We start from the raw sequence: 23,181 nt of genomic DNA, 5'->3' as shown, positions 1-23,181 counted from the left end.
ACGTATTTAAAGTCATATACCAATCAACTTATTGTGATAGAATTTATACTGTATCAACAACACATACAGCTGTACAATATTATACACAAGGATACAACAGTGTTCAATAAACTACACATATCTCCTGTGGCTTCAGTTGACAATGAAAACAGCAAACTATAATATGAGGTGAAAAGAAGTGAAGGGGTCATTAAAATTCTCATTTTCTGCTAGGCAATTTAAGAGCTGACTTCTATCCGAATACTTCTTGAGATGCGTATGTCATGTAGATGAATCCATCAGTGTCCTTCTCAGAATGGTAGATCTCACCCAATGTCAATGAATTACTAACCATCGTCTTCTTACCGATGATTAAATAGAACGCTTGCGATTCCCTCAATTGGAGTCTCATTCTTCAGGGGAAAAAAATTCAATTACCCTAGCATCCTATATTACAATAGCTACAGATGGTTACCCTAGCTACTAAGATATTCATGAAGTATCATGTCCCAAACAGACAATTATCACAAGTATATACCATTACAATAATATGCCCTCAAAAATGTTAGAAATAACTACAACCCAATCAGTGATTCATTAGCCATCTGGTACACCATTATCACCATGACAACCAGTGGTTAGCTGACCTTATTATATTCACTAATTGGCTCATTGATAATTCTTCTGGTACGAGGAATTTTGATTTGTCTAACTCCGGTAAATTCTTTTCATTTGTTGATCTCTCTACTACAATCTGTGCCACAAAAACATAGCAAAATTAAAGTTGATGTACTATTGCTTCTAAGAGTACATTTTAAAAATAAAGATACATTACTATGTACACCTGTACGGACTATATATTACATAATTTATGACTAAGTGCTGTGTCAGTTTGTGTGTGCTTGTGCTGACTCTGGAGACCAGGCACTTTCTTGCATTAGTCTTGCAAACCAACAAGAGGGCTTTACGTTATGGATACACCATGCCACTACACCATGCTTTGCACGAGGCGGACCAAGTCTCTGACTCAGGTCCCTGCAATTGCTTTGGCCAGTCCACCCTCCCTCACCTGGCCTAAATTTCAATGGTTTGTAAGATAGGTTACTCAGCATCCCCTGGCTAGGTGAGTTTTCTCCTAGTCTAAATTCAATGGCTAGTAATGTATCATTCAGTATCCCCTGGCTGGGTGAGTGTGTACCTTCCATGGGGTTGGAGCAATCTCAAGAGTGATGTGTGAGTTACGTTATCTAAAACAGATGGATCTAGATGCTTCATAGCTTTCTGATCATGGGAGTTCACTTGTTGTGGACAGGTCTATTAACTGTATTTGTACTGTATGTGTGTGTGCATACATGCGTGAGCCTGCCTGAAAAGCATTTATATAATTATGTAATAACACAATGGGAGTAAACATCAACCACAATGGGAGTAAACATCAAAAAATGTAGCTACCAATATTCTGGTGGAGGTAACACCTACATAAATCATAAACAATATATACTGGCTTGAAGTTCTCTAATAATGTGTTCAAATGAATGATCACACTAGATGAAAATATTATCATAAAAGTGTCTTTCATCAACCCATCAACACCTTTAGTGATATTTTCATACACAGTTTCACTGCTACAAGTTAGCTATGTCACATTGTGGGTGTTGCTATTACAAAGGAAGTGTTAGAATATCGCCAGAGGTACTGATTGACAAGCTTGCCACATCAAATGAGTAAGGAATAAAATATGTAGATCAAACAGGAAGGGCTTTGCTTGTTTTCATGTTAGTTAGAAGATATTACTAAGACCCAATTATTTAGCAACCAAATTACTCCACTGCTATTGGCATTGATTTTTAGGTACAATGACTTTCTTATTATATCAACAATCATATAACTTACGGGTATTTTATTTGGGTGTTTCTTTCGGATGGTCAACACATCTTTCTTTCGGCTCTCTGTATGAGATGAATATGCAATAATATTATACCATACAGTAATGTACGGACAAATAAATAAACACTCATAGAATTATACACATACACCTAATTATATAGTATAATTAATTATTTTTTAAATTATACATCTTTTTCACGACCGAATTTCTCAGCGCACTATACAAAGTAAACCGAATCATGCCTCACTTTATATTAAACCACTTATAGCTCTAAGTAAATACTATGGATTAATGAACTTGACTAGTTTTTTATGTATACAAAACAACAAAATACATGAACAACTGGCCTCTAATAAAATAGCTACAAATGTAGTTTTGACATATGTTTCACGGATGTGGTGGGTCAGTGTTTTGGTAAACTAAAAACATGATCTCTTTAAATGATTACTGTGCTAACGTGGCTGTATAAAGATTGAGATACTCTAATAAAGCAGTCATACACTGTATATAGTCTAATAAAATAGTCAGTTGATATATTTTTCAACCTGCCTAGTGCATCATGCATGCACATGATTGAACCATACAACTAGCAGTCATTGTAGGTCATCTTGGCCTGTCTAGATCTAGAAATGGGACCCTTTATGGGTGTGTCTATTTCAAGACAAGCTCATCATACTATGAGACAGACAACAGAAGTGCTAGCAAGCCGGAATTTCATTCAGCACATGTTTTATACCACTGACAGAAAAATCTGACGAATGGCTTAAAGTCTCTTGAAACTAACTGACTATTGTATTAGAGACTGTTCTATTAGAGTAAATAGACAATAGGCTAGTGATGTGCGATATATCGAAAAAATATCGATTTCACGGTAATTTTGTCGATATCGTATCGATTTTCGATACTGCTTTAGCAGATTTCGATATTTATCGAAATGGTAATATTTTGCGATAATTATCGAAATATCGAAGAATATTTCGATAAATCTACAGCATTTAGTGTGTGATTGCGCAATCACGCTAGAAATGAAGGTTGGTTCTGTACTATCTAGCCACTTTAAAAACTTGTCTACCAGTTTTCTAGGCTTATTATTAGTTTTGTGCAATAGTTTGTGTGTAAATTGTATTTCAAGCATATTTATAAATATCGGCCGCCCACGCAATTACACCACCCACACAATTAAAATTATTGAAAATCGTATCGAAATTTCGATATTTACTTCAATATCGTATCGATATCATATCGAAATAAAAATCCTGATATCGCACACCACTACAATAGGCAGAACAGCCCAGTATGTTTGACAAATGGCATATTCCACATGTATTTAGCAGGAACAGCAAATACACTTCACCCTGAACAGAGAGGCACAGCATGGTGACTCTCACATAAGTACAGTCAGGTTAATACAAACTGGTTTGATAGAATTAGCAAGTGTTTTATTATCGCAGGTTTAGGAACAACAAAGGCATGGTGGGAGTGCTATACTCTTTGTACTAACAGAGGATGGGCTGCATTAGGAAGATGTGCACTTTATTGGCTGCTTGTTTCTTCCTTCTTACATAAAATTGCAGCATGTACTGTAGAAATGAGAGCCAAGTTCTTGCATATTATGCCAAGAACTATTTCCATTTACCAACCATTTGTAAGGGGTAAGTGGCATATAGTGAGTTAGGCTTTGACATTGGACTCCTAATCCCTCTGATTATAAGTAGTTAGAATGGGTCAACAAGGTTTCTACACTATTTAGAGACCCGAAGACGATCTAAAAAACCACCTTCCATTACTTTCTAGTGTCTCAAGTGTAACTGCCCACGGCAAAAATTATTCATGGCGTGATGAGCAGTTGGATTCTTACAGTCTTCTGCTTGCTAATATAACCAGGTTGCGCATGAGCAAAATTCAAACTTCGTTTATGTCATTCGAATAATGCACCCTTTGAACCATTGAACGAATGCAGTACATTTGTTTATGCACTAGATAATAGTGCTAGTGAGTAGTGACTATGCCGGGCTAAATGACGCTTGTCTTGTCCAGAAAGTAAGCTATTATAATATTAACCCTTTATTATCGAATGGCTAATATATTGCCATAACGAGTGCCCTTTATAGACGGAGCCATAACTCCTTTTTCCTAGGGGCTACGAAGCTGAAATTGCTACCAAACTGCTCAGAAGGACCGGGCGCGTCTAATGAAGTTTACCGTTCGGCGATAGGAAGAAGCATGGGAAAGTTATGGCACTTGGCAATATAAAATAGCGTATACAAAACAATAATACCTGTTTAAAACTCCATTTTCGCCTTCTCCCTGCTACTACGAGGCTTTAGTTGGAATTACTCCATTCCCCACGTGATTTGGATTCTAAAAATAAATAGTATGATGTCATCGCGTTGATTAGTAAGATGGCGGCGCCATCTTTCAATGCCATGGCGATACAGAGAAGATACGCTATCTTCGCTTCATAGCGCGTGAGTTGTGTGTGTGATCTGTAAGTATTCTAGCTGTGTTGGTAGAAGAGAGAGATGGCTATCAAACGGTATATAGCTTGATGTGTTAATTAATGGGTGGGGTCCACTCGTACTGCACACAGTTCACACAAGCCATAAAAGTTTTCACACTTGCGGTTTTGTAAAAAAAACTTCGGTAATAAAGGGTTAAGAAGCAAACTATGAGTGCTAGCATCAAGATTTATCCTTCTAGTTAGTTGTGCCAGTGACACACTGTACTGGAAAATGGTGTAGCTATCAACACCTAGACTAATCTGAATGCTAAATGATGCTTGTAGCTAACAGTAAGGACATTTTGTTTCTGGCTTTGCCGACTTTCGTTTCATGAATGTAGTAATCAACGACCAGCGAGACCACAGGTTTCTATTGGATTTAGCAACTTCAGACAACAAAGGAAATATTATGAATGAAAGTTGACAAAAGACAGAATGGGAGGGGGGGGGCTTATGATTGTTCAATACATATTATTAGGACATGGTAAGCATTAATTCACAATGTACAGTGTCATGGTGAGTAGGTGGCTAACATATTCTGTCATGTACAAAATTTTTTAAAAAGCAATACAGTAGCTCTTAGGCTTTTCCAGACAGAGACTTTTCTATTAGGTAAGTTGTGTATGTTCTATTAGAGTAATTGTCAGTGTATAGTGATCAACCACTCAACAATTTGAACTTGCAGCTGGTACTTGTATCCTGGAGGACATACACCTGTTTATGTAGTTGATTAGTCATTCAACAACCAGAGCCAATTGGTAAAGATGTTTTCAATGACTTCAGACAGCTGTATTTCAAACCAGCATGGAGAAACCACCACCTCAAACAAAGCTTGTCACTTGTAACAGATTCTAAATTAAATTACAGTGTAATTTAATTTTAGACCCAGTTATATTGAAGGAGCTCAATACACGCCCTTCATATTAGCTGAATGTTTTGCTCACTTAAAAAGATAAACATACATACAATACATATAGCTGTGGGCATGTGCTAGCAGGTTTTAAAAAGAGTTGCTCAGGTATCGAATGCACACTTTCACACGAAGTCTTGAACACTATTGCTCATTCAGTTGCAGACATGTACAGTTACACATGGATGGTACAGGACATAATACAAAACCAGGCAACACAGCTCGGCTACAGCCAGTCCATGGTCAGTTGTAAGCATGCCAGATGAGATTTCATATGGTTCTTTCCCAGTGTACAATAAACTAGTACAACCATATAAAAAGTTAGCTGCATCTGCAGATAACAAACAACAGACTAAACTATTCTGTTTCAAATTTGTGGTTCCTGTACTTCAACTATATACACTTGTGTAGTTTTCTGAAACTAAACCAACAATACTATTAACATCCCCTGCTATACAAGACACCAGGTATTGTTTACAAGTGCTAGCACACCTGATAATAACAATGGGTCCATTGCAAACATGACAGTTGACTAGTCAAACTGATGTACAGCACTGAATCAATAGATCAGTGTGTAAGTTTGATCATAAAACTTTGTTGGTTGGTATGTACACACAAGTGTATTAACTGGATAATGTGAATGACTATTTCAAATGTGATATTAATGATTTAAATACAACCTAGATGAGGTCATCAGACAACCTTGTACTACAAGGAGACAGACCCATCTATTGGTTACCTTCCAGATAAAAATAAAATTTAAAAAAAGTCAACATGTTTACATAATTAGGAGAAATTAAATTATTAAATTTATGACAATAAACATTATAGACCAAAATATGTAGCCAAATGCTTGGTATTGCTACTTTATAGGAAATAAACTGTTAGGACTGCAGGAAATAAGTAATCCAAGAAATATGGCTAGCAGTGCACAAATTCTAATTAATGTTAAAATGTTTTTCATGAGAAATTACACTTTTAAAAATGACAGCACATAGCTGATTTCCAATAAGCAAGTACAGAACACTAACACTAACTTTGGCTGTTGCATGCACTATCATGCCTATACCCACATGCATGCTTTTCAGGTACTTGTGAGTCATGAGGCTGTACAGTGTCTCAAGGGTGTTGGTAGTAACACTTTCTAAAGTCCCTTCCAAACCTAGCTCACTCACTATGGGGATATGTCAGCTAACATTTTATTTTCCAGGTACCCCCAATAAATTAGCTGGGTAACTGCAGGAGCAGGAGCTTATAAGGTCCAGGTAGCTGTTATCCCAAGTTAACCAACTGAAGTAAAATTTCCTGCTTAAAAAAAAAATCACAATTTCCAAGCCAGCACTCGATCCAACCACTTGGCTATGCTGCAGACACACACAATAAGAACACTGCATCCTATAGTTTTGAGTACAGTTAACACCTCCAGGTTTAAATTAGTACATGCTTATTAACAGCTGGTTGTCAAAGAGTCTGTCATTGTTGTTAAGTGCAGGTGTCAGAACACAACTCTTATTCACTCTCTACTGAGTTTCAATACTTTTAAGACTCGGTATGTAACCTTTTTGATGTAGCCACGTTTGCATTGGGATATCGATGTAAGGTCAAAATAGTTGTTTTGCTAAATCATTTTACCACAACATGTAAATTTTTTGTCCACGGTGTGCAAAACACACCAACGACCATCAGCAAAAAGGGTCACTAATAAACCACAAACCCACAAATGATTACATCAAAGAAAAACCCATCCTCAATCAGATTACGTTAATACAAGCTCAAAAGTTCTACCTAACAACACAGTTGCACAAATCATGAGAAAAGGTCTACACATATCCCATTCAGTCGATGATTTCAACACTTAGAAGCCATTGTCAATAGACCTCTCTATCTGCTGACCTATGGATATTTACAGTCAACAACTAGTCCACAACTCAATGGCTTCTATAAAATTCTACTGGCTTCTTTGAATTAAACTCTCAGCATTTGCAGTAACACCGTAACACCCTGGCATTTTTAAATTTAGGCCAACAGCAATCCACAAAGAAAACTTATTATCTAATAAAGTACGTGTGTTTAATACCCAGATATCGTGACTTACCGAAGCTTTTTCTTTCTTTGAAGGACAGCAATCGCTTATCAGTTGGAAGGGAGGTAGTTTCGTAGCCATCTTTTACAGACGCCATATCTTCGGGGCTCACGATACGATTCATCAAACAACAGCGGCTCTTTAACACCCGACACTTAGCTCTGCAGCACAGCTGTGAAAAAATGCGAACTCGTACAACACCGCGATACACTCCCTTTTATGCCAGATCCGCTTACATCCGTACTCTAACGTTTACTTGTACTGTGTACGTCAGCTTCGGTTGTTTTAAAGGGGACCGTCTCAGTCGTCCTATATATATATATATATCAAGTCTCAGCTAGTTTGTGAGTATATTTGCTGTGTAGTGTGATGTTGTTGGTCAGTCAATATTGAATTATCACTCGTTAGGTGAAGATTACTGGACTGCACAAACACAATGTGTCAATATACACCCAGAGGATACTGAATAGCCTTTTTCTTGCCTTTATACGGATGAAACATTAACGCCACGCATTTGGTTTCGCACAGTGTTGGCAGCTATATCTACGGTAGTGGAAGTCTGGTTGCATCATAAATACGTTGGTCTCATTATGAGCATTTTTAGAATTGTCCAGTGGTCATTTTCGATGACAATTACCAAAATTTTGGCCTGACTATACTGTAGATTGACATGATTCTGTTTGTTTTTGTGCATTTAGTCTCTTTCAGTACGATTCCTTCACAATAGCATTTTAAAATTTTTCCTAAAGCACGTTTAATTGTCCTCAAAAAAATGGCATCTTATTTATAGAGTGCCATACCCTATAGCTAGATCGCAACATGTCTGTATCACAGTCAATATTATTAATATATTACTGACGGAAAATATACATCCTTACTTACATGCGTGTGTTTCTATAAACAGTTTTTTGTGTCCGAAATAAATCGTCCATTTGTTTGCTGTTGTGTTAAGTTTAAATTTTGTGTCGTATAAAAGAAAATTTTTTAGCTGGAAAAAGTCACATAGACAGGTTGGCTACCCTGGTGAATCGTTTTGTGTACATATTTTCAGATGAATGCTTCGATGACCTACAGTAATGTACCAATTTCACACTAACACAATATTCGCAGGGGCTGAGCTTAGTCTTGTCTTTTTATGGATGAAACATTAGTATCATGCATTTGTTTTTGTACAGAAATGCTCTGTAGTGACAGAGTATTAGACACGAGACTTGAGTCTTCTGAAATATAATTGATTCCATTTAAATAAGCAGCAATAATATGATTGGAGTTGCACCAAACATCAGGAGGATCGAGTAAATTGTTCCATAGAATTTCACCAACTAGCTAAACAATTTTGTTGTGATTTACGGTTGCAAATCATATGCATACAGTGAAATATTTGTCCCACATTTTAAGACGACCTTGTTGTCTTTACATATGGTAGGTGGTGATGATAGTGTTTTTATTGAACAAGGAAGTGCTACACATGATTTAATGGTGAATTGTTTTCACCTTTTGTACAAGTCTGGTGTGTGCGTGTGTGTCTGGTGTGTGCATGTGTACGTTCGTGTGTGTGTGTGTGTATGTGTGTGTGTGAAGCAAATGCCTACTGTCAATGTCTCACACAGCTGGTGAACGTCCAGGTGGGACTTTGGGTGCCCATACTTTTACATGGTACAGCCTCTTGCAGGTTACTTTCCTGTGCTAACTCCTAGCACCTGAGTAGCACACAGTACATCAGCTGAAGGCTTTGCTTTTATTTGCTTTGTGTGTGTGTATAGTATGAGCATGCATTTTCTTGTTCTTCATGTTGTCGAAAAGAAAATCTGAGTGCATGTTGGTAGTGTTGTTGCACTACAGGGTAGCAACTATACTGTATGCTTAACAAACCATGTATTGTAACCATGTTACAGTGTATGAGTGTGACCCATCTAGTGACCAGGAACCATATGAAAATGGCACAAGTAATATCTGTAGTGTATTTCATAAAATCATGAAGCATACTGCCTGTAATTAAGTGACTGTTGGCTCTCAATTCTGTGTACTGTATAGTATTGGTAAACCATCTGTTGGTTTGACATACAGTACAACATCTTGCTACTATTAGTTGGTATAGAACATGTTAAATTCATTGGCTGTGAATGTTTTCTCTAAACCTCATTGCATATTCTGATGTCATGTACTGTATGTACGTCTTTGTACTGGCTTAGTTATGGTAAACTGTTATGTCATACCAATAGGTCAGTTACTATGTAGGGCAGTATTTGACCTAATATTGTACATAGAGGTATCTTGGCAACAATGGTAATTTGACACCTCATCTAGATGCATTTTTACAGCTGTAAATCATGGAAGTTGTAACTTAGCCACTCTGTGTGTTGTAAGGTCACTCTGTGGAGAACTGCTACTTCCAACTCCTACCGTACTCTCTGCTGTTTGTTTTATTTCCAATATCCTGCATGAAGTTTTATAGCTGTCAGACCAATAGTGTTGTGTACTGTTAATGTGAAACACATGTTTGGTCAACTTTTCTGTATTATAGATGGCATGTGTTGGTGGTTATGTTGCACTGATCATATTATAATATGTCCTCTGTGCTGTACCCTAATATCTGTGAGAACTACGTCTCTTGAGGTTTTAATACTATTAGTTAGAGTTGCAACTACATGAATGCAGTGTGTAGACTTATCGATACCAAGAGTTCATAATATAAAGTAGTAAGGGAGAGTGTCTTATGAACTCATGTCGATACACTGTATATTGCCTCTGCTGTATCACAGCTAATATTGCACAATACGAAGTGGAGTCTAAACATTGCTGTATGATGTTTTAAAGATATGTGACTATTTTTCTTTGAGAGGCATTACGTACAATCCAATATAAGTTTTGATTGTTAGCCATTAAAATCCTAAGTGAACAGGCCACGTATGCCGATATATCACGATACGTGATATGGTTAGACTTTGTATTGATTTCTTATTGACACAGTATCACTGACTTAAAATGATATGATATGATGCTGCATGTAGGTTATTTTTGATTTTAAAAATCATGATTAATTGGCACTCTGAACATCTTAGTTATGAATTGCTGCTAATTATTTAGTGCACTATTATGGTATGCTAATGCCAGTGATCATAATGATGAACTGTCTGGTCAAATTGCTGCAGTACTTATGGCTACTGATGAGTACACTGTGTCTGTAGCCTCCAAGTAATGTATCTAGGAATGTCTCCAGAGTGCGCATTGTACAGAGCGTGTAGTGCTTATCATGCCCAATTTCCCACAAGTGCTCAGTGTGGATGTCTGTAAACCCCATACCACAGCTTATTTTAGTGAGGTAGAAATAAAGCCAGTAAAATTAAATTTAGTGACAGTGGTTCATGGCTATAATTATTATTGTGTCAATGGTAAGGTACAAACCACCCACAATTAGTATGATATGATAGTTCACATCAGTACTACTGTCCTTTACACTGAGGCAGCTGGTATAGTTTATTATTTAGTTATGCCAGCATTACTCAAGTAGCAAATAGTTAGTGTACACGAATAGATAGGCAAGGCTCAGCTAGTTGCCTGGCTGTACTGTGTATTATGTTATATTGTTAACTGCACGGGTGCCTACAGTGTAGTTTTTAGGAGTAGCACAAAAAAATGTAAATGCTGCTGTGCACACTGTTTATAACTGCGCTGTTTATTATTATAGTGCCCATTTGTCATAGGTGAGTACGGTAGAGGTTTGCACCTTCTCTCACAAAAAACACTGGTCAGAAATCACCCTTGCATTACCTTCATGGCACCTTGGTAGTATTGGTTAGGTATAGCCAAGCCCAAAAATGTCTTCAGTATGATCTGAAATCGAAGTTGCTACAAAACTAATATTTAGTGGAATTTTTCTACTGACTGACTGACTGATGACTGATGCCTTCAGACAAGCATATTTCAATTAAAGCTACAGGCTTGATTTTTTCATGTCGTTTCAGCCCAACAGGTTTTTGGCATACCACAGTCTCTGCAGTATGAACGATGCATGCTTCATGGACTTACCTGTGTCCTTCTTCGTGTCCCATTTATCTTTGCTCACAGCGCAAGGTGTTGATTCGTGATAACATTGGGCGATATGTTTGTAGTAAGAATTGTCTGAGTTTTCCATTGTAACTGGATTAATTGCAGAAGTCCTTCTTGTTGTGTTCTTTGTAATGCTGTGTAATGGGCCGAACATAGATGAAAACAAAAGCATAATGGCCCCTTCGCTATTTCATTAATTGGTGCACGTTCAGATGAAAACAATAAGCCTTGTGCCATTCTTCTACCGCAGTATGTGCGGGTTCACCAATAGTAAGAAAAATGTAAACAAACAAAGGATTTGAAGTTTATTAGGGATAGAAATAAAACGAGGGAGGTCACCTACACCCAAAGATACACTAGTGGATATTTAATCCCTATTATATTGAATTACAGATTAAATGTCCACTAGTATATTTTTAGGTATAGGTGACCTGTCCATGTTACATGTCCTATTATAATAAAGCTAGGTCTATGCAATAAATAGTTACCCTGCAGTATCCTCTATTCAGTAATATCTCTATCCAGGAGATGATCTATTAATGTGTTTATGCAAAAATAGAAAGTGAGGTCAAATAGATATATTGACCTCACTTTCTTGGGCTCTGTAGCCCCCTAACTTTACAGTTCTATGTATGCTTTGATTTCATAGTCCCGCAATGAGAAGTTGATATAATTCTTTGATGTTCACTTTGTATTGCTGGTTAACACATACTTAATGTGTATCATGATGTAATGTTTGTGTTGCAATATTACCAGCTAGACTATATTAATACTGCCTAGCTGGGCAAATCTCCATGAGAACTGAAACTAGAAGCTTAACAGATACACACATAAATTATATCAGATCCTTATAGAATTTGAAATGTCTGTTGATAACGAAATTATTATGATTGGATTCTTTGCTTGTTGATGGCAAATTAGCATGGTTATGGCCAGTCACAGCAGATAAAAATATTTTAATATTCATGAGTGATTGGATTATGTAATAAACACACATGGTTTTGGTTGTGTAGCCACAAAAACAAGTATGTGGTTTTAAATTGCTTTCGCATGGAAAATATATACATGTTCATTCTACGCTGCAATAGACAAGGGTTTGGAGCAGTAAATTTGTCGAACGGTATTGCTATTTTTAATTTGCTAAATCTTTCTTCCACCAATTTACTTGACACAATTAGTTATGGTAGATAATAACGATAACATAATCATTGTGATACCTATGTCATTGATAAAGATAATAAATTTTCTATTATCAATATCTCAAGGTGATAGTAAATCTCTGTAGACTATTGAATATTAATAGCAGGCAGTTGGTACTCTTGTGAGTAAGGTCACAATCAGCTGTGGTAATACTGAAAAAGGTCAAGTGATACAAATTACTAGCCTTAAACATTTATTATTCAGCAAAACTACTTGTCGAAGTACTCTGTGACAATATTTCATCATCGAGATAATATGCTAAAATAGTTTTTGTCATTGAAACTTATCGAAATAATTATAGGTTTTTTCATTATCGCACAGCCCTAGTAACTAAGTAATAATAAGCTAGCACCTTTTCTGTTACAATTATTTCTACCTTTACAATATTGGCTGTTGATATGGTTAAATTGTAATGACCTACCCTGTGTACTTTCTAATGTGTAGATAGGATGTACCACACACATATGGACACAATAACACCTGTCCAGACCATTGTGAAATACACCAGTAATCAAACCTTAACATGATTGTTATGTTACAGTGATCAGTGATGGCTTATCCACCTCCTACCGACCAGAACCCCTACCCACCACCAACTGATCAAAATCCTTACCCACCATCCAGCTCTGGTCAACAGGTAAATATGGTAACAGTGTAGAGTTGTAATGTACACCTGTATGACAGGAAATTTTGAAAAATGATGAATCAGTTAAATTCGTCAACTTCTAATTCATCAAATATCCTTTAAAAGTACGTGTTAGATCTATGATTTCTTATTTTTGTCAACATTTGATTTGTAACAAAACTGATGAAGTGTAGATCATCAACTTTTCCTTCCTTCAAATTTCCTGTCAGTAGGTGGTCTGATCTGTAGTATCAGGTTACTACTATGTGATCATATTAACCTTATACTATTGGAGTTCTCACACTTACACCTGTATATAACTGGCTATTAAAAATTTTAAGGATTGATATAATATACATGCTACAAAAAGTAAGGAAACAAGCTCAAAAATGTTACACCTGAAATGAGAAACGATCCAGCAATAAAAAGTAAGGAAACAAGATTAGACAACGGGCATTACTATTCAGTGGACTGGACTACTGGACTGGACTACTGGACTGGACTACTGGACTGGAACACTGGACTGGAACACTGGACTGGACTACTGGAGTGACATATTTTTGGGTTTTGCACATTCTATGGTTGGATTTATGGAGTCTTGCTAGTAAACACCCTTAGGGAACCTGCAGCCCACTTCTAAACACTGAAGACGAGCTCTAGGCTTGCCTCTAGTTCAGTGCAGGGGCTTACCAATTAGAAATTTTTCAGTGATGGGCACTTATAATCTTTAATAATTGATAAGCCCTGCACTGAAACCAAAGTCTGCCAGCAAGACTAGCTTGCTTGCTCCTCAAGCTTGCTGTAAGGATATAACTCGAAGGATACTGTCTACTGGCTAGTTGATTGCTGGTTAACTAATGCTGTCACATTCAATTACTACACACCAGGGTAGGGAAAGTGTTGTATAGTGGCATGAACAGTAGCAAAATTATTAAGAGACGGTTTTCGCATATTCCACTGCTCATCTTCAGTGTTTAGAAGTGGGATGCAGGTGCCCTAAGGGTGTTTACTAGCAAGGCTCTGTAAATCCAACCATAGAATGTGCAAAACCCAAAAATATGTCAGTCCAGTAGTCCAGTCCAGTGTTCCAGTCCACTGAATAGTAACGCCCATTAGACAACTACTTGCTAAAATGAGACACACTTTAATGCCTACTTTTGGGGGTGTATCCATTCACTGGACTGGACTACTGGACTGGATTACTGGACTCAAGTTTTTTTTGTTTTCTTGCCTTTGCCAAACTTAACTAAAATAAGTGTCTTATAGACACTGACACCATTCACCATGAGACATAAAACTTGTACATTGATCACAAAAACTACACTAAAACCTTGGTGCAGTTCTTTATCGTAATTTGCCTACTGCTAGCAATGTTTCAAGCACTGTTAACACTGCCATCTTATCTATTTAGCCTTCTTTTGTAAAATAGCCACCATATATACGTTTTACACCATCATGATATAGAAATTGCCTGTAGTCTGTGTGTTCACTCTAGCTTTGCTGGCTCTTTGGTTATAATGTTTGTAAATAGTGACGAGTATGCAGTGTTAAAGAATTGCTTCCCGATGCATACACTTTCAAACAGGAAGGTAAGGTTACACATATTTGCAAAAATTACAGTGAATGTAACGGGTTCAAACCAAAGTTATAGGCCTCCAAAACTATATAGCACCTTTTTCAAACATACTTAATATAACATCTTTAAACAGACTGCAGGACCAGGTATCTTACAGACCTTCAGCATTTGCGCTGCAACGTCTAATTTAAAAAAAGATAGACTACAATTAGCTGTATGTGCCTCATTTTTATGCAAGACAAGACATGGAGAGGAGAGCCCTAGCTTCAGGTGTGGTGTACTACTGTATGAAATCACTTTTAGTGGTTGAAAAAATGTGTTTGAGCAAATTTTATGTGAGTCCAGTAGTCCAGTCCAGTAATCCAGTCCAGTGAGTGAATACACCCTACTACTTTTGGCTAGCATCTTGAAATGAGACCATTAAATTAGCCAAACGTAGGGATTAAAGTTTGTCTCAAGTATCTTGTTTCTTTACTTTTTATTGCTGGATCGTTTCTCATTTCAGCTGTAACATTTTTGCTTACTTTTTGTAGAATTTTTTCAATTTTTAAAAATAGCTAGTTGTTTACTAGCTAGCTAGCTATACCTTTTGTTTTCCACATAGCATAAATATCACTTGAAGCAGCTATCTTACCTTTGTACGCAATAAGCGCATCATTTTGTCTTTTAAAGCTATTGCAGCAACTGTACTTCAGCTGCATTTTTAATGGCCTAAATGTTGATAATTTAACAGTAAAACATCGCTGGAGAGTCCACCATTAAGAGTGGAATCCTCGCTTTTAGAAGTCTGAGGTGGATCCGCCCCTCAAAGGCATTATTAGCTAGCTACCTCGCAAGAAAAAGCTAAACTGGTAAGACTATAAAACGACTACCCAGCATTAATAAGTGCTAGAGACAACTCCTTGGGTACTACACCCGTTCACCCTCGTCTTATGCATATGATGTACTCACACTTCGTTAAAATCACGTGTTTGAGTTGTGATGTGCACCACAACTATTAAGCGGAGCAACTATTAATTATCTTTTGCAGAGAGCAAAGAAGCGAATGAATGATGAAAGCAAACAGCATGCAGTGGACAGAACGTAATTGGAACAACAGATTCATGAATCCACCGTCATTACCTTGGCTGTCTGAAATTTCTGAAGCCGTACACCTAGCGCTACCGGGTCTTACAGCAGGCAGGCAGACAAAATCCAGGTGAATTTTGATTTTTTTAAACTCACTGTATATCGAAACATTCGACTTTTCGCTTCGTTTACCAAGGTACAGCATTATTATAGCAGTACTAATGTATTCCAGGTGGTTTTTTCGGGTAAAACTTATTGCAAGGCTGTTTTTTAAAGTGAAAAAAAAAATGAAACCATATGATTTCTTACCAATCCCTACTTATTAAGTACTATCGTACTTAATGATAAAGTGTGTGCCTGGTGGTGGCTTGGTATTATGTGTTAGGCAGTAGTGGTGTTTAAAAGTGTACTATGTCTACAGCATGCTATGATGTTAGGTATGGCATGGAAAAGAATAACTGAAATATGAGTACAGTATAATGCTTCATTTCAAGACATACTGTACTCTTGTTGATTACTGTTGTATATCATAAGCTAAAGAATCTGTGCTATCTTATTGAATCAGGGACTTTGTTCATCAGTTATTGGGATATGGGCAATAATCACATTACACCATGTCTGCTTTGACAACACATATTGGTGTGTAGGTCATGTGACTAGACTAACTGGTTAAATTAAATGATCATCAAATTGATAAATTGCTGTATGAATGTTAAGACAATCTTGCATCTTGATGGACTGGTAAACAGTGGTACACTTTATGGCAGTACATGTAGTTTTACCCATTGGTATTGTAACTGTAGTTATGGGTTGTTGTCCCCCACCCAGGATAGTGGTTCATATCCTCCACCTTATGCTGCTGACAAGAGTCAAGAAGGTACCAAGAGACCTGCAGAGGCTGCTGTTGCGGTGAGAATTAAAAACTAAGTATGCTATGGAACCATTCTATATACACCTGTATGACGAGATATCATACGTACAGTGTGATAGTACTGTATATAAAGGATCATGAAAGTTTCAGATTTTCTGGCTAACATATCACCCTTACAATACTTTCATGGTGCCTTGGCAGTTACTATACTACAGGGTACACAGTATTTCATATTCAATTTCATTTAACTAGCATCATTCAAAACCTGCCCTGGGGGCCTTCCCTCTAGACCCCTCATGTCTGTTTTATGTCTGAAACTTCACATTGCTGCACTCCTTTAATCTTGGCCTGCTCCTACTGTGCCAGCAGAAGCAGCCTATTTCATATGCAGCATTTGGGCACTATGAGGTAAGAGTTTAGAGTACTTTTACTGCATTGGTGCAGGTAAATTAAATAGCTATATAAATTTTTAAAAGATTCACAATGTGACTGTTCTATTAGGGTGGTTGACTGCTCTATTAGAGTATCTCATCTCTATCTGACCACTGCAAAGCAATGTAAAACATAATAAATGCTTGACCAGTTTCTAGAGCCGCCCCTGAACAGGGTCAGTAGCTACTGTACCTTAGCTAATACTGTATGCATGTGCCATCTTTAAATCATAAGCGGCTGGGGATGGCAGCCCATCAAGCCCAGGTAAAATAGAGGCCATCCCATATATACATGTATGGGGGTATCCCATATGCATACTACAAGGCAAAATACGCGTATGGTTCATAACGTTTGTAACACTGTACTGGGCTGAACATACTGTAGCTGAAAATGAAGCGTAATGGCACTTCGCTTTCAGTAATAATTGATTGTTGGGGCACACGTTCAGACGTAAACTTATTTTAATAGCATGTCTGGAATAGGGCTGAAACGGATAGCAACTTTTACTATCCGGATATCCTGAACAAAACCTATCCGGATATCCTACGGATAGTGACATCATCACTTGCTATAGAAACATTTTCTAGTTTATTGTAAACATCCTTGTTTTACTAGTACTAGAAGCAAACAAACATTAGCAAAAGGTTTGTGGTAATGTTACAGTGTTACTTTGCACTGTCTGTAACAAGATTGGCAGCTGGAGAAAACATGAATACAAGATGTAGCAGTTGCTACAAGACTTTTTCCAGGTACAACTAGTCGTAAAGAACTCTTTTTAAGGCAATAACTATTCTGTTACAACTTCTTCAGCAACATTCACAGCCTCGCTTCGTAATTTAGCGATGGGCGTGGTCGCGAGCAAACTGATTAACTTACCAGGCTGCTGTTAACTTCACATAATCTAGCTTAGCTAACTCTCCATGATGAAAATTGATTCACCTAGTGATGAGAAAGTTGGACAGATAAATGGCTTTAAGTTATTAGTATCCGCTTGGCTTCAAAGTACTATCCGGATAGTAAATTATTATCCGGATATCCGGATCATACCGATATCTGTTTCAGCTCTAGTCTGGAATCATTCTTTCTTTTAAAGTAAACAAACAAGTAGACAGAAGGAAAAATTTGAAATTTTCAGTCTGATTAGAAAAACAAGGGAGGTTGCCTACACCTGCAGATATACTAGTGGACATTTAATCCCTAATTCAGCCATACTGCAGCTAGTCTTGTTTAAGTATGTTCTTCCAACAAATTCTGCAACATGTTGTGACTAGTTCATAATCTGGCCTCTGGGTTCATGTATTTGATAATATTTGGTTCTTGACACACTAAACCATCATTTATGCTTGTGCACATGTACTCTGGATAGTTGGGTGTGGTCTCAAGCCTAATATAGCAGTACTAGGATTGTAATAAGCTTGATATCACGCATACCTGAAGATTCATCATTTTATTTTAGTGTTTGTCACTGCCTCATCACAGAGTTGGAGATGTCGTAGTCAATACTTTCAGTTTTTACTCATCATTGTTTTCAACCACCAGAAGGCATGCACTTAATTGATTATTAACTATCTGTAGCTAGATAGATTTTCATCTCATTTCAAGCAGTTTACTCTGTAGGCATCACCAAAGAAAGACCAGGCTATTTATGCAAGTGGTCAATCATTTAAATGAAAGTTGGTACTGTTATTTGCCTTAGGGTCCCTTTCTAAGTGTGCCAGATTTCTAATAATTTGTTTGAATTTTACATCAAGTTGGGGAAAAGAACAAAACTAAAGGAAAAGCTGGAACTTTGGTTTCACATATCTTGTAGGGCAATTTTGATCAAATTTTACTATTAAATTTGGAGAAGACAGCACAGAGTACTTGCTGTCTGTCGTAGTACTGTATACCTTAGCCTTAGTATACACTCATTTACACTGTACATTTTGAATGCTGGTTGGGGTCATGTCTACTCTTTTTTTATGTGTACGTGTCTGTACAGGATCTTAAAGCTGAAGAGAAGAAATTGAAGGAAGATGCAAAGAAGTTAAAGGAAGAGAAGAAAGAAGTGAAAAAACAGCTCAAGAAGGTTAAAAAGGAAAAGAAGAAGGAGAAGAAACGTGCAAAACGTGAAGGCAAGAGCAGCAGTAGCAGTAGCAGTAGTTCAGATGATGAGATGCAGTAATAATTTTAAAATTAAAATTCATTTGCTGCTACTTATGTACTTTATTTTCTGCTATTTTCTATCTTTATGTGTTATTCACAAAATTCTCAAGTTTTAAATACATGTACATCTTTTCTGCTTGTACAAACGATTTGTAAATCCTGTATGTATTTCATGGGTTCTACTGAATACTGGAAGTACATGTCTGCTAGTGCTTGCTAGTCAACTCAATAGCAAAACCATTCAAATAATTCCTTCTGTGTATGGCATGTTACATGGTATTGTGGTACAGAAACCACCACCAAAGTGCATCTGTACATGTTACACACACACTGTTTTGTGATGACCAAAATAATTATGTATACAATACAATTCCAAACATGGTGAAAACATGTGTTTGCATGTGTCAGTCACCAAATGAGTGACAATAATTTTTGTATGTGAAACCAGTAAACCTTCTACAGTAAATAATGTATGTATGTAAAGAGTGCATATACAAGTCGGTGTACAAGACAAATCTGGTCCAGGATACTGTCCAGCAGGAAGCTAGCTAGACTGTAGTACACAAGTGAAAATTAAGTTGCACGATCCAGACTGGTAGCATTTGTATTACCTATTGCTGATCTATCATTGTTATGTCTTGGTTTATATTATGTCCAGTAAATAGCTTAGTTAATTACACCACACATACAGTGGTACATAAAACAAAAATAAAGTAACAAAACAGAGGGATTTACAAATACCAATAATCATCATCAAAATAATGATCAAGTGTTGACCATATTGGTACATTGACATCATCCTCTTTAGAGTCACCAGTATAGTCTAGTTGATCAATGTTCCAGAATGCCATTCCCCTTAATCCTTGCAAGTGAGCATATGAAGACTTGAGGCCAAGACTCTCTGGGTCATCGTACCACACTTGATGGGATGTATGGTTGGTATCCATGTAATTGAAATAAGGTGATTTTAGTGTATCGTCCCATTTCCTTTCGGCACTCTCAGATGTCATTAATTTCAATATGTTGTAATAGGATACCTGGGTGCCAGCTGCGTCACTGCAGTTAATGCCACGGAAAGGGACTTCACGTATGTGACAAGTGTCGTCAGCGTCAAGATGAGTGCATGGGTAATCATAACCATACCATGGCTGTCCTAGTACAAGCTTCCATGGGTGTATACCAAGTTGGATGAACTCTCTTATACCAGTGGCCGTGGTTGGCAAAGCTGAATTAGCACTTGCTACACATGGTCCATGAATCTGACTACGTTCATCATAAGCCATTACTACTAGAAAGTCCATGTAGTTAGCCATGCTGAGGTGATCATAACATCTGCCATCAATACACTTTGGTGACCAAGCAACATCAGCGCTTACAGAACACCCGGGGATTTCCCTATGAAATGCTGTCGATATCTCATCTAAAAACACCATGAAGAGGGTATCACCTTTACTGGCCTCTTCCACATCAATGTTGATGCCGTCAAGATAAGAACTCTTTACTTTGTCAATAGCTGCACTTATCCAGTGGTCCCGGTAGTCAAAATTTTCCAATTGTTTAAGTTCAAAACTCTCTGCTAATACCACTCGGATTTTCTTCTCATGAGCAAAGCAAACCAGTTCAGGATCAAGGTCACCGAAGATTGCAAGAGTGGTCAAATACGTGTAGTTGTAACTCTTCCAGTTGTCCTTGGCAGTGACAAAGCCGACAACCTCCTTCCTTGGGCCAATGTCTAATGGCTTACACAAATCTGAATTTGAACAAGGACAGTCTGAGAAGTCACTAGTTCCCTTACTGAGGAGTGTTTCTCCATAACAGTAACCAAAGAGAACTATTAGAATTGCTAACAACTTCATGTCTTGTCACTGAAGTAATCTATGTAAACAATAAATAATAATATAGCTAGTAGGACTTCACAGCATTTATCTATATGAACAGTATATGTACAAACAAATATATTATATAATGTTCTTCTGTAAACAAGGAGAAATGCAGTGACTGGCTTCATACATTTGTAATGTTTTCTTTTTATGTTATAGTAAAAGTTTCTTACAGTTCTGGTAAACATACTATAGTCATATATTGCACAAATACAGTTGATTTTTCAAAGAAGCTAGTCAAGCTACCAATATTGACATGTTCGATAGCACTGGTTTAGTACTCTAATAAAACATACACACACTGATCATATTTCAGAGGGTTTGATCAGTCTCACAAATTAAGGGTGTAAGCCTTCTCTCATACAGTTAATACTCACACCTTCAGTGTAAAACAATTGAACCACAATTTTCCATTTTCTCACATCTTAAAAGCTAAAACAAATGGCAGGCTTGGCAAATTGAGTCAGCTAGTGCTCTCCATTTGTTCTCAAAATAAAACAACCTGTATGGCAAATTTGAGGATAGCTATAAAAGCTGGAATGGAACCAATTGGGATGCATATGTGTGCCAAGTAGAAAATCATTTTTAGCAGATTGTGCAGCATTTCCTACTGTCTATAATTGTGCTATAGTTAGTTTGCTTCTACTTATAAGCATGCTAGAAACTGCTCGCTTGAAGTTTCTATTTAATGCCCGTCATGTGGCATCTTGTGTTCTTAACAATCCATCACATTCTGTTTAATCCTGATGTACAATTACTTTGTTATCAAGTAAACTACTAGTATTTTCATACTACAGTTGTGTCCAAGCTTTTAGTTATAGATTTCTGAGTCAGAAAGCATTTGCAATGATTTAACCGCAGTGTATGTTAGTGGCTGTGAGTTGTATGTTTACAATCTACCTTGTACCAAGAGTTCATAATACATATACTCAGTATATATATATATATATATATATATATATTATGAACTCTTGCTTGTACTTTGAGAGTATAGTCAGGGAAAACAAATTTAGTGATCTTCCTAGCCTTACCCTCACCCTCGTTATAAAGCATAGTATAATATCTAATAATGGCTACAGGTGACAGTTACCTCAAGTACACTTTACAGACACCTCAGTTTCAAGTCGTATACAAATGGAGCACCATTTACAACTGATTATGGTAAGTGCATGGTTACCAAACTAAATAATGCCTATGGTAGTCTACCTATTAAGTGGACATTGGACAGTACACAGAGGGACCCTTATACAATCAGATCTTGATCATGCTACTATATTGACACTGGTAAAAGGGAGGCAACAACTACCAATAATTTACCATTATATTATGACTAGTGTCACTGACACCACACAACCAACTATATTCTATAGAAAACAAAACTGCTTTTTATTAGCATACTTTTCCCTATCAATATATGATGAGTTCAAGGCTAGCTAGCTGCTCACACCATCCAACCATAGCGGCTTGTACCCAAAATAGACTATCTTCATGCCACTAGAGTGCTTGATAACCTTGTGGACCTATACACTTTGTTCCTTGCCATTTAACTTGACAACAATAATTGATAGGTGGTACCTGTTGCTACCAGCCTTCCACTTTTGCTAGATATGCAAGCAGTTGGCCAAAAAGATGCACAAAAATTGATTTTGGTGAGCTAAGACTAGACACAGGTGGCTTTTTTGAGTTGATGCATGTTACCTATGTTCAGGGTTTAGATAGCTAACACAATAGCTTTATAACAAGTTGATTCAAATAGATCGACTCTAATGCTTTCATGCAATATTCAGTAGAATTTACAAACAATCACTCCTATACCTTTACAGTATGCTTAAAACAATACCTACAATGATTATTCAACTTCCCGGTCTTGTTCTGTCAACAATCTGCAAAATCTCCACACTTACGAAAGCTAATTTAATAGCACACCACGTGACCACGCATGTCACATGACCAAACCGCAAGTAAACAGTAAAA

The 23,181-nt window shown here is 37.1% G+C and overlaps 3 protein-coding genes across 4 annotated transcripts; 1 reads left to right on the top strand and 2 right to left on the bottom strand.

Moving 5' to 3' along the window:
• Window positions 1-28: 28 nt before the first annotated feature.
• LOC136254424 (microtubule-associated proteins 1A/1B light chain 3B-like) lies at window positions 29-7,590 on the bottom strand. The gene is made up of 4 exons (XM_066047119.1): window positions 7,373-7,590; window positions 1,873-1,928; window positions 627-733; window positions 29-392 (listed from the first exon to the last, which is right to left on the bottom strand). The coding sequence occupies exons 1-4, from the start codon at window positions 7,482-7,484 to the stop codon at window positions 233-235; spliced, it is 435 nt and encodes a 144-aa protein (XP_065903191.1). The 5' UTR covers window positions 7,485-7,590; the 3' UTR covers window positions 29-232.
• Window positions 7,546-19,489, top strand: LOC136254425 (protein FAM133-like). Its single transcript, XM_066047120.1, has 4 exons — window positions 7,546-7,704; window positions 13,152-13,247; window positions 16,708-16,788; window positions 19,164-19,489. Exons 2-4 carry the CDS (start codon window positions 13,161-13,163, stop codon window positions 19,344-19,346), a joined length of 351 nt encoding a protein of 116 aa, XP_065903192.1. The 5' UTR covers window positions 7,546-7,704; window positions 13,152-13,160; the 3' UTR covers window positions 19,347-19,489.
• A 452-nt stretch (window positions 19,490-19,941) lies between these two features.
• On the bottom strand, window positions 19,942-23,177 carry LOC136254422 (di-N-acetylchitobiase-like). Of its 2 annotated transcripts, none has more exons than XM_066047115.1 (2): window positions 23,048-23,177; window positions 19,942-21,202 (listed from the first exon to the last, which is right to left on the bottom strand). In XM_066047115.1, exon 2 carries the CDS (start codon window positions 21,181-21,183, stop codon window positions 20,059-20,061), a length of 1,125 nt encoding a protein of 374 aa, XP_065903187.1. In that variant the 5' UTR covers window positions 21,184-21,202; window positions 23,048-23,177; the 3' UTR covers window positions 19,942-20,058. The 2 variants fall into 2 exon arrangements, with proteins under 2 accessions (XP_065903187.1, XP_065903188.1); XM_066047116.1 differs by having other exon boundaries at window positions 23,052-23,169.
• Window positions 23,178-23,181: the final 4 nt, after the last annotated feature.

The sequence above is a fragment of the Dysidea avara genome, chromosome 4 (assembly GCF_963678975.1).
Source record: "Dysidea avara chromosome 4, odDysAvar1.4, whole genome shotgun sequence".
Classification (NCBI taxonomy): Eukaryota; Metazoa; Porifera; class Demospongiae; order Dictyoceratida; family Dysideidae; genus Dysidea; species Dysidea avara.
Note: the sequence above shows the minus strand (reverse complement) of the source record. Positions and strands in the feature narration are given on the sequence as shown.

Bases quoted from the DNA above. Each gene is read 5' to 3' on its own strand.
- LOC136254424 (XM_066047119.1), bottom strand. From the start codon at position 7,484: ATGAATCGTATCGTGAGCCCCGAAGATATGGCGTCTGTAAAAGATGGC. The intron at 1,929-7,372 runs GTAAGTCACGAT...CATCTCATACAG, and splicing joins CAAAGAAAGAAAAAGCTTCG to AGAGCCGAAAGAAAGATGTG. The intron at 393-626 runs GTCAGCTAACCA...TTTCCCCTGAAG, and splicing joins CAATTAGTGAATATAATAAG to AATGAGACTCCAATTGAGGG.
- LOC136254425 (XM_066047120.1), top strand. From the start codon at position 13,161: ATGGCTTATCCACCTCCTACCGACCAGAACCCCTACCCACCACCAACT. The intron at 13,248-16,707 runs GTAAATATGGTA...TCCCCCACCCAG, and splicing joins CATCCAGCTCTGGTCAACAG to GATAGTGGTTCATATCCTCC. The intron at 16,789-19,163 runs GTGAGAATTAAA...GTGTCTGTACAG, and splicing joins CTGCAGAGGCTGCTGTTGCG to GATCTTAAAGCTGAAGAGAA.
- LOC136254422 (XM_066047115.1), bottom strand. From the start codon at position 21,183: ATGAAGTTGTTAGCAATTCTAATAGTTCTCTTTGGTTACTGTTATGGA.